The sequence below is a fragment of the Ambystoma mexicanum genome, chromosome 5q (genome assembly GCF_040938575.1).
Source record: "Ambystoma mexicanum isolate Mex_15411 chromosome 5q, UKY_AmexF1_1, whole genome shotgun sequence".
Classification (NCBI taxonomy): domain Eukaryota; kingdom Metazoa; phylum Chordata; class Amphibia; order Caudata; family Ambystomatidae; genus Ambystoma; species Ambystoma mexicanum.
In genome coordinates, this window is record NC_090933.1 from 1,082,024,378 (window position 1) to 1,082,036,449 (window position 12,072).

A 12,072-nucleotide genomic window follows, 5' to 3' on the forward strand; every position below is an offset into this window, starting at 1 on the left:
ACCAGACCTCTCCCCATTTATCTGCCGGAGCGTGGCATCGCTTGGAGTGTTAAAATGCCACGAAATAGGCTACCACTTTGCAGCCTTCTTCCCAACAGAGATATTTTAGGGGATAACAGAGGTAGAACTTCCACCAGACTAGCAACCCTAGACCTGCCTCCTGTCAACCACATAATAGCATAATCAACCTGAATGTTGGGAAGAAGAGGCCTCTCTCCCAAGGAACGCATCTGAATAAGTATGGAACTGCCATCGAATTTTCAGGAATTTGACAACCTCAATCCTATTTGAAATGTATTAAGGACTTCGGTCTGATTCTCAAACAAAACCTGATGCAGCCTCTTGAAATGAGCCAGTTCCCAGAAAATACACCATTCAGATTGCCTTTATGACTCGTGTGTGGTTTGCTGGATGAAGTTGGCCAATGGGGAAGTGTCATGTCATTGGTTGTAATGCGGAATAATGCACAGAGGTATAAAATGACTGTGGAAATATCCAAGCAGAGAGAGTGCAGGTTCAGTCCCACCCTAAGAATAATATGAGACAGGAACAAGCCCAGTTAAGTAAATTTCAGCAATATTGTAGAAGCTGCGATGTCAAGTGAAAGTAGTGAAACAATGTTTTCTTATTTAAATCAGTCACTCTTTGCCAATTCATCTGATTTTTTAAACGCTTTATTAAATGTTGCAGGACAGCACACTTTCCAGCTGAGAGCCCATATGTACCAGGCAAGAGGGTTAATCGCTGCTGATAACTCTGGACTTTCCGACCCCTTTGCCAAGGTGACATTCATCTCACACTGTCAATCAACAAAGGTAAAATAGCATTTAATTCCTAAAATCGTAACAGAGTTTAACTAAATTTACTTAAGACATTTAGAAACTTGGATGCTATTAACTGAAACTCTACTTACGAATGTTGCAATAATTGATATAACCTCACAATAATATCTGCATATATGATTAAATAATGGCGACGCAGGGATCATTGCGCCCACCTCCGTCTTCCCTCTTTGCGCCAGTACTGACTGAGATGATTTTCACCTCGCAACAGGAGAATTCTTGCCGCACTTTTGAAGCATCAAAAAACTAAATCTAGCTGCAGAGAAAATGACTCCTCCCTCCTGACCACACCAGGGTACAGATAAAATAGTGCCTTACCCACAATTCCTTTAGCACCTTCCTGGTGCCAGCAGGAAGTGATGTTTTTCGTGAATTTCTTTCCGGGCTCTGCCTCAACGATTCTGGGCTCTCCTTAATTTCTGCCTCCCCCGCAAGGCATGGAAAACGTCATTGGGAACTCTGCTATATGGGTGAAGGCATCATGGGGTGCTGCAGGTCACTGGTGCAATATGGAGCGAGTATGTGTGTGTAGCAATGGGCAAGCCTTCGAGCTGGGCTGAATGTTCCCCACTTGGGTGCCAGTCAAACCCTGACAAAGTAAAGCCAAGTGGGCACTCTTGGATATAGGGTGCTGATTGCGAAGCTAGTGCAGTCATGCCAAGCCTTCGTGTTTTTCTTTTGCTTTCTGTTGTGGCAGCGTTTGATTGGTTTGGTTACCTGCAGAATAGACTAACATCAGAGTAGCATTATAATCAATGCACCAATAACCAACAAGATGGTGGCGATGCCCATATCTTTTGTAATTTTGGCCAACATGAGCAAATGTCTAGAGAAGTGTAAGCTCTTCCACAGTTAAGAGGGGTCTTTATCTCTCTTCTCCTCCCCTATTTCACCCCGCATGCCACCAAATCCTGCAGGTGATACCATTCTGAAGACCAGAGGAGTCGCGGGTTGTCTACATCCAATAAGAGGATCAGAGACAGCGGAAAGAAGTTCAGAAATGCTTCCCGTAATCTATACTTCATTATCAAATGAATATGAGGTGAAGCACTTATAATATTGGTCTCCCGAACCCTAACTTCCCAGTGTTGGTGAACCTGTGTATTTTAGTAGGTCCTGATATCAGGCTTCTCACCAATGCAATGGCCAATCATTCCACCACATAAGGTAACATTCATGACCTGAACCTTTAAAAAGTGGATTTGGGGATCACGGAATCCTACATTAGAATTAAACAAATCTAAGGTGTTCTAGGTAGGAAGTGGAGGAGGGGGCAGCATGTTTGCAGCCCCTTGATGCCATGCAGACAAATGCACATTTCTCTTCATTCTGTCCTCTAGTGCTTGCACTCTAGCTAGGAGACATAGACTTCTCATGGAGTGGTACACCCATGCATATCCAAAAGCAACAGCCTTGCCTATTAAACTCCAAAATGTGAAGCATGTTTAAAGATCAAGAGTAAAGTTCATCAGATGTTCACGGAAAGAAAGTGTGAACTCCATTTGCAAATAAGAACTGAGCAGCTACACGTGCATTTAAGCAAGATGATCATTTATTTGCCAATCCTTTCTGTAGGCTCCAGCATACCACAACCTGTATACAATCTTCGACAAATCCATCCATGCGGGGCAGCTAACCTCAAATACACTAGATCATTACTATCTCAAGGTCCAACAGGGTCTGGTGGGCGTCCATCTTAAAGGATTCTCCTAGCTCTGGAAAGTTTTCATTTCAAATCTCTGGGTGCAGAAGATCATCAGAAAAGACTAGCATTTGGAATGTTCCACTTACCCTCCAAATGGGATTGTTGTGATGATGCCCTGGGCTCATTCATATGGCAAAAGGGTTTTCATGGAGAAGTCAACACAATTTCCCCAGAAAACAGAGTCCACCAGATTGTCTTCTTAGTCCAGAAAGCATTGGGATGCTTTATCTGGTGTTGGACCTGAAGGTGCTAAAGTGCCACAATCCATTCCAAAGTGTAGACATTACAAAGAATCATTCCCCTTCTATCAAGGGAGATTATGTAGGCAAATAGATTTATCAGGAACGTGTCTCTACGGTCCAATTCACATTGATAGACTCCCCATCTTCAGTTCTCCAAATTCCACTTCTGTGGTTATTTTGTTCATGAATGGCTTCATTAGCCATTTCCAAAAGACCAAGATGCAGATGTCTCTGAACCTCATCTTTATATGGGCTTGGGCACAGTAGTTCTAGGTCTGGTCTTCATTTTGGTGAACAGAGCCATTTTGTTCGGAGCAGGTCTTATCTCTTTTGTAACCCCATCTCAGGCTTCAGACCAGGATCCAACAACTGATTACTGTTCATAGTTGTGTTGGCCAGTCTCCACCCTTATTCCCAGTGAACCATCTAATATTAATGGAGCTGTTATTCAAATCCTATAAGGCATTCCTTCCTGTCTCCCCAGAAGTAAACAACGCTTTACAGTGGTGGATGATCTTCAGAAATCTAAGCAGAGGGCTAGTGTCCATCCTCTTTTCTTAATGGTGGTTACTTTTGTTCCCAGGGTTGGGGTGCATTAAAAAAAAAAAACTGGATGTGGTTTTTATAGCACCTTGGGAGTGTATTCCTTATACACTGCAGGCAATGATTCTCATGTGATCCTCAAGACAGACAATATAGCGACTCAAGTGGAGGAACCCTTTACATTTCTGCAAACCATTTGGGCTATCTTTATCCCTCAATTCCTTTCTTTCTTTCTTTCTTTCTTTCTTTCTTTCTTTCTTTCTTTCTTTCTTTCTTTCTTTCTTTCTTTCTTTCTTTCTTTCTTTCTTTCTTTCTTTCTTTCTTTCTCTCTCATTCTCTCTTTCTTTATTCCTGACCTACTTGCTCTCCCAATCTCTCCATCTCTTTGTCTGTATTGCTTAATGTCTGGCATTTCTCTCTCTCTCTCTCTCTCTCTCTCTCTCTCTCTCGCTCCTATATATTCTACTTATTTCCCATCCACCATGACCTCACTTTTTCTCATCCTTCCTTCTTGATACCCTCCTCTCTCTCCGACTTTCTTTTTCTTTTCTTTCTTATTTCCGGTAGCAGTCAAGGTGAAATGTGAAAGACGTTTTAGAAGACACATGTCTCTGGTTGAATTCATTGTTGAATACCAATTGCAAGGGGCTTGATAGATTTAGTGAAATATGTTTCCTTGAAAACCTTAGACAAACTAGTTGGAGTCACTAAATACAAATGGGTGTCCCTTTTTAATAAGTATATGCAGACAATATTTAACACATTAGTCTATTAATATGTGTTCTAGATGAGGTGATAGCATTTGATTTAATAACCCAGTTCTCACTCTGCTAGGTGGCAACCAATGTAATGCAGGCATTTGATTTTAATGACTTCTTGGTGCAATCCCATCAAAACCCCATGTAGCCCCTGTTTCCCGGCCCTGGTCCATGCACGGTTGGACAGTTCCCTTGTGAACCACCGCCCCCTCCCACCAGTCTGCCCTGATAGGGAGGGGCACTGCACCTGCCAAAACAAAATTGCTGGTAACAGGAGATGGTCAACATCCTGAGTTCTTAGGTCACTAATGGACACAGACACCACAGTGAATTGTATAGGGGTCCCAACAGGGAGTCCTCTTATTTATACACCCTTTTCCCCTAGGATTCTCCTAGTGTGAGCTCCATCTATATGGGCACCTGCTATATCAGCTCACCCTCCCTTGGAGGGGTCTTTGGGAACCTTAGGATGAGTCTGACGCACAGACCCCTGACCTAACTCAGGCGCCACCCACAAGGAGTGTGGGGCCAGAGGATGGCCCCTGTGGGTGGACCCATCTTGCTAGGTGGCCTCAGGCAGGCCGCCACATCGTCCCCAGTACCTCATGCCAAGGAACTTCCCCTCTACCCCCTTTTTTATCTGCTCACTACACAACCTACACCTATTTAACATTTAATCAACTTAACATTCCCATTAACTCCCCTACTCCCTACTTAATGTTTAATCAACTCGACGATAATTAAATATACAAATATAACTCCACATAAATATATATATATATACACACATACAACATAAATACATCCAAAGTTATGTCACAATGGTGTGACTGCTGCAGTCAGTTAGCCCCAGCAGAGTACCTTAATGGGACTGTCCTTATTGGCACAGGCATTGTGCTGGCTGTGAAGCCAGCTGAAGACAAGACTGGAAGGTGGTTGGCAGAGAAGCTGCCAGGAGGCTAGGCTGGATGGTGGCTGACTGGTGGCATTGCTGGTTGAGGCCTGTCCCCTGTAGATGAATGATGGGGCTATCTGCCATCAATGGACATCCTGCCCTCTTTTTTAAAAGTCCTGGGCGGGCCCCTGCACGAGTGGGGTCTGCCCATATTCACCACCACGCCCAACAGCCTTTGCCATCTTTAGGGTAGGCTTGTTGACTGGGGGGCCCACCCACGCTCACTGCTTCTCCCATGGCCCTTAAGGATCTTCTGGGTGGTCCTTGTTGGCTGGGGGGCCCACCTGTGCTCACCGCTGCACCAAAAGCATGCTTGTCAATCTTGGGGGACTGCCCCTTACTGTGGGGGTCCTCCCATCACCTCAAGGCCTGTGCCACCATATTGAAGTCAGGCGGCTTCACAGGGATGCCACCATGATCACTGCCCCCTCAGCAATGCATCGTTAGGCTCAGTGGGCGGGCCGCGGTCTTCACCTGGGCTGCTCCGTTGAACGTCCCTAGGCTTTCCTTCACCCGAGTGGCTCAAAAGAGCAGCCTGGGACTCCCTCCTCCCTTCTTCCGTACCTGGGTTGCCCAGCAAGGCCAACTCGGGACTCATCTTTACTGCTCCACCCTCTGGGTGGAGCAGGATTTGCGCTCTTCACCTCCCGGCTGTGCCTTGCATATGCAGGCCAGGAGGACTTTTCTGAAGGGCCTGCCTCTCTGGGCACAAGGCAGGCCATCAGGGGCACGGCTAGGTAGCCTGGCCTGGGTCACCATCCACATGTGGCCCTGGCTGGGATGCTCTTTGTTGGTCACCTGGTGTGCTGCTTGGGTCCTGGATACATGGCCCCGTTCGGTCTGGCCCCCGGGACAGCTGACATCTGCCGTGGCCTGAAGGCGGCCAATCTGCCGTTTGCATCAGCAGCTTATCCCCTTGGGTCAGTCTCTGTGGGGAGCTCCCCATGTGCAGCCTGCTATAATTTTAAGGATGTAGGCTTTGGGGGCTGCTTGAGTCAGCGACCCCACCACAGGTAAGTCATTTACGGCTTCTTCTCTCCTTCCCTCTTTTCCAACAGTCTATTTTAAAGTGTGTTCATTTTAAACCCACTTTGGATTCTTTTCTCCCCTGTCCAGCTCATTCTTGGGTAGGGGAGTTGCATTCCATTGCTCTTTTTTTTTTCTTTTCTTTTAAACATTCCATCCGGCCCAATGTGGCTGGATGGCTTAGTTTAGACACACACACATCCATAAATAAATAAAACAAACTTTACTCATTTATTAAAATACTTCATTTCTAGGGTCCATTAGGGGACAAGCATGTGACTCTACTAGCTGGGTCGCTTGGGGCCACGGGCTACACCCACGCTGGTAAAGAAAATATTTGCAGTTGGCAACTGGATTGCAGATCTTGCAATATGTACATCTGACTCATGGCTCACGCTGCAAATCTCACTAGTGACTGAAACAGGTTTACAAACATAACTGGTTTGTAGCACTCTTGATTGATTGTACATTGTGAAAAAAACCTATTGTACCACATTGAGACTTTTTTTATTTTAATGAGATAGAAAACATCACATCAGCTATTCACAAAACTCTATTCACTAAAGCGGCATGTTTGAATTAACAGAAGGTGAAGCAAATTTATCTCAGGAAATGACAAGCTTTATAAACCTTCAAAAAATAATGATCCAATAAACCAACCAGGTTTGGACACATTCCCCCCCTTTAAATGCAAAGACAGTAGAGCTGTTGACTGAAAGTGTTGGATGAACATTTCTTCACTATGCTTACTACTATTATTATTATTATTATTATTATTATTATTATTATTATTATCATTATTATTATTATTATTATTATTAAATTATTTATTGAGTGGGATATAGCTTCAGGAAGCAACACAGTGCTTTACAATCATAGGGGGAAAAACATGGTGAGGGAAGAAGAGAAACAAGGGGGTGAGGAGCTAACAACGTGGGGGATAGTGGGTGATTTATTAGCAAGGGATCTAGAAGCAACCAAGGGAGGAAACAGTGGGGATTAGGTAACGCAGTCTCAGGTAGGGTGGGGAGTGGAGGGTGTGTGGACCTAGTTGTAAGGGAGGAGCCAATCCTTGAAGAGGAGGGTTGGCCTTGAGTTCCTTGCTGAACTGTAGAAGCTGGGGCAAGTCTGATGTTGACAGGGATGGCTTTCCAGAGTCTTAGTGTGTAGACAGAGAAGGCCTGTCTTCTGGTTCTGTCTTTCCTGCACAAACGGAGTTCATGTCTACACATCTCTTTACTTCTGGTGGATTCAGGGCCTCCAGAGATGCTGAGTTTCTCAGTGAGGTAGCCTGGGGACTTCAGGGAGACAGCCTTGTCATTGATGTAGCAGGATTTAAAGGTGATAAGGTCTTGCAGTGGGCGCCAGTGCAGTTACATGAGGGTTGGGGTGATGAGGTTGAATTTGCTGAGCCCTTTGATGAGTCGTGCTACAGAATTCAGGATACATCTCAAGGTTGCCAAGGTAGTCGCTGGAAGGCCTTTCAAAAGGGCATTGCCACAATCAATGTGGAAGAGGGCTAAGCCTTGGACAGTGGATCTGAAGTTGTTTTCTGGAATGAAGGGCTTGATCTTCCGCAGGAGAGAACATTGGTACCAAGCTATTTGTGTCTTCCTTGCTATGTGCTGCTTGAAGGAGAGGTGTCTGTCGATGTAGAACCCAAGGGACTTTGTGTGGTGCCCCACTGGGTTGTGAACACCTTGAGGTTCATTGTAGAGAGGTAGATCTGGATGTCAGGGTGTTTTGTGTGGTAGCAGTAGGAATTCATTCTTGTAGGGGTTGAGCTTCAGGTAGTCACTAGACATCCACGACTGGATCAAAGAGTTGATAATTGTCATGTACGGGAAGAGTGCTTCAGTCAGAATGAATCTGACTTGTGGCTTTGCAATGGAGTGCACTACTGGTGGGTCGGGCAGTGCATTAATGCAGTGCTTGATCACTGTGAAGAGGACTCTGCTTTCATGGTTGACCTTGGCTATGGTGTCTTGGTAGTAATTGGCCTGGGCAGTGGTGATCATTCATCTGCGTGTAGCACAGAGTTCCATTTTAGCAAAGTCTTCCCTTGTTTTCTGTTGGTTTGTTTGTTGAGGTTGAGGTCATGAGTGCACCAGAGTGCAGAAGGCTCAGGCTTGAGGGTGCATTGTCTCACTGGGGCATGATGGTTTGTGTTGTTTGTGAGGGTGGTGTTGATTCTTGGTGAAGCGAGTAGCAATCCTGGTCCATCGGAGGTAGATCAGCCCATGTGAAGTGGAGTTTGGTGTGGTCTTCAGTAAGGGCCTTCAGTGTGAATTTCTTGAATGATATGCTGACTTGTTTGCTAGGTTTCTGATCGGTCTGCTTGATGGGTGTGATGTGACTAATGTCAAAGGAAATTTCCAGATGGTCAGACCAGTTGAGTGGGATTGAAAAGCTGTGATGGAGTGTGGGCAGGGTGATGATGATGAGGTCAAGGATATTACCTTTCCTGTGAGTTGGGTCTTTCATGCGAGTGTCAAGTAGCGAGTACAGATCTTCCTTCATTGACTTGGTTGCTGGGTTGCCATGGATGATACAGTCACAGAGAAAGATATTCTTGGCATGCGTGAGAGACACAGCGATGACCAAGTCCATGAAGTCTACGACAAAGGATGGGCTGTAGATGAGGTGAAAAGTGACTGTGTCCGTTGAGGAGAGCAGTAAGTGGTAGGAAAGGTTTTCGAAAAAGCCAATAGTGGAGACATCCAGCTGGGCGCATGTCCATGATGCCTTGCTAACGATGGCGAGGCCTCTGCCAATTTTGTTTGGTCAGGCTCTTTGTAGAAATCTGTAGCATTGGGGATCAGGATATCTAGAATGCGGGTGTAGGCGGATGTCATCAAGGTCTCAATAATTAAAATGGCATGCAAGTCATGTGTGGTGATGAGGTCTGCAATGTCTGCTGTATGGTTGGTTGCTGAGCAGACATGGAGGCGAGCCTCCATTTTCGGTTAGTGGTGGAGTGCTGATGGGGTCTGTGGTGATCCGAGTGAGATTGCTGCAAAGGGGTGTCATGATGTTGCTGTTGATCAACATGGTTGGTGATGAGTGGTTATGGTAGGGATGGGCTGTTGAGGGAGAACAGTGAAACACATACTCGAGGGAGCTTTCCTGATGTTAGAGGCTCAGGGGTTCTGGTCCGGGGTCCTCTCAGTCCAAACAGAAATTGCGCCTTTCTTCGTCTGCCCTTCAGTACAGATGCCCAGGTGAGAGATGCTCTTGATCTTGAAGAGTTAAGAAAGGAAAGGATAGGGCAGGGCTAAGCAGGTGAGAGTGGCTTACATCACGTGACCAAGATCCACTTGCACCTACTCACCAACTGCAATGGAAAAGATGCTTCCTGGAAGGCGTGAAAACTAGTGGTGGGTAGAGCAACTGAGTGGCAGGGCATGGTCACTTGGCCAGCATCCTCCTCAATGCTGTCTGTTTGGCCTAGCATCCTTGAGTAGCTGCCTGGAAGGCACGAAAACTTATGGTGGGCAGAGCAACTGAGTGGCAGGGCCTAGTCACGTGACTAGCATCCGCCTCAATATTAATAAAACACATTGTCAAGCACTTTTTGGAGTTACAGACAAGGATAGAAAGCAGGAAAATCAGCTACAGTATAGTTTTCGAAGAAATACGATGAACATAGCTGTACCAATCCTATAATTTAAAGATCTAGCACTGGCTCCCTTTCTAGCTCTCTCTCCCTCTACCTATATGTCTCTCTCGCTCTCTCACTCTATGTGTGCTCTCTTCCTCTCTCTGTGCCTTTCTCTCTGTCTCTCTTTCTATCGATGTCTCATTGTAAGTCTGTGTGTGCTCGAGCCACCCCAATCATTTCTGACAGCTGCATGGACAGAGAAAAAACACAGATATTTTTTGATGGTGCTGTGTCTTTTTGAAAACATAGATATTTTAAATACCAAATTATTTAATTGTAAACTGGCTCTTTCTAAACATGTACAATGTTACTTTCTAATGATCACTGGCAGTGTATATTGTAGTAATGATACAAAAAAACCTTGTTTTAGGGAGAAAAGCACATTATCAAAACCTAGAACAACCATATACATTATTTTCTGATTTATGGATAGCATTCCAAGATGGACAGTCTGGTACACTTGTATTGTACCCTTTTGAGATGCCTCTATGAAAAAGGGGAACAGGAAAGGGAGCAAATAGCACCGATGAGGGTTATAGCTGTTTTGCATAAAATCAACAAACCTTTTGAGAACATAATAATATTGATAAATCTTTACATTTGACAAACATGGTTGTCAATGAAAGGGTCGTAAGCTTGAAAAAGTGTATGATGCTCACTAGGCTTGGTATTTATTTCATTTTACACAACACTGACCGTAACATTGAAATCTGTGCAACATTGGATCATGTATAATGATTCGGACAGCCTCAGGAATAGGATGCATTATCAGCCATTCCAGGGCATTCCATGATACAAAGGTTGTCAGGAGATAATGTTTTCTTTCACTGCGTAGGTCAGATAGTAAGGCCTGTGCTCATGCTCAAACATATATTACATGGCCACGTTAGTGGCCATGTAGTTATGGTTAAGTTGCTGTTTCCATAGGAAGAGCACTTTTTGGGCGGCTTATAACTTCGCTCTCCCTGCAAAGTTTGGTGAGGATCCGTCCAGGGGGGGCAAAGGTATAGGGGGGGTCCCAAAACTTTTTTTTTCCCATAGACATAATGGGAAAAAACTTTGCTCACGCCTACAGCCCAAACCGCTGCACGGATTTACACCAAATTTGAGGCAGGAGCGGTGGCTTGGTCCCGAAAGCGTGCTTTGCTTTATTTGGTGTAAATCCGTCCAGTAGTTTTTAGAAAAATGACAAAAATGTAAGTGAAACAAATTCGAGATATCTGTGTTCGCTTCGCGGACACACTTCCCTGTTCGCAACGCGGACAGGGCGGTGATTGGGCAAGCAGCTTGCGTGATGTCCGCGGACATCTGACGTGCTCTCTCATTGGATGTGGTGAAAGCGTGCAGTGCGTCTGGCTTCAGAGACGCCCGCCATCTTTGTTCCTCCGCCTGCACAGTAAGTCTTGTGTCTGTCTCCTGTTCCTCCCACCCCCGCTCATGCCCCATGTTTCCTTCTTGTCCCCCCACCCCCACTCATGCTCTGTGTCTCTCCTGTTCCTCCAGCCCCCCACTCCCGCCATCGGCACACAGTGGCCAGCGGAGGGCCGAAGAGTGGGATCTGCCGCCTGCACACAAACGCCTTGTGTCTCTCTCCCTCCCCCCTACCCCCCGCTCATGCCCCGTGTGTCTCTCTCCCTCCCCCCACCCCCTGCTCATGCCCCGTGTGTCTCTCTCCCCTTCCCCCACCCCGGCTCATGCCCCGTGTGTCTCTCTCCCTCCCCCCACCCCCGCTCATGCCCCGTTTGTCTCTCTCCCTCCCCCCACCCCCCGCTCATGTCCCGTGTGTCTCTCTCCCTCCCCCCTCCCCCCCGCTCATGCCCCGTGTGTCTCTCTCCCCTCCCCCATCCCCACACATACCCCGTGTGTCTCTCTCCCTCCCCCCCACCCCCGCTCATGCCCCGTGTGTCTCTCTTCCTCCCCCCACCCCCTGCTCATGCCCCGTGTGTCTCTCACCCCTTCCCCCCACCCCCCGCTCATGCCCCGTGTGTCTCTCTCCCTCCCCCCCACCCCCGCTCATGCCCCGTGTGTCTCTCACCCTCCCCCCACCCCCGCTCATGCCCCGTGTGTCTCTCTCCCTCCCCCCACCCCCGCTCATGCCCCGTGTGTCTCTCTCCCTCCCCTCCACCCCCGCTCATGCCCCGTGTCTCTCTTCCCTTCCCCCCACCCCCGCTCATGCCCTGTGTGTCTCTCTCCCTCCCCCTACCCCCGCTCATGCCCCGTGTGTCTCTACCCCTCCCGCCCACCCCCCCTCATGCCCCGTGTGTCTGTCTCCCCTGCTCCCCACCCCTCGCTCATGCCCCGTGTGTCTCTCTCCCTGCCCCCACCCCCGCTCATGCCCCG

General features: G+C 47.0%; 1 protein-coding gene across 1 annotated transcript in view; it reads left to right on the forward strand.

Annotated features, from left to right (window-relative positions):
* The window catches only part of FER1L6 (fer-1 like family member 6), a 1,078,814-nt gene that overhangs the window by 636,649 nt on the left and 430,093 nt on the right, over positions 1-12,072 (forward strand). The window contains exon 20 of the mRNA XM_069621590.1: positions 691-815. Coding sequence (XP_069477691.1) covers positions 691-815 — 125 coding nt within the window. The remainder of the gene's footprint in view (positions 1-690; positions 816-12,072) is intronic.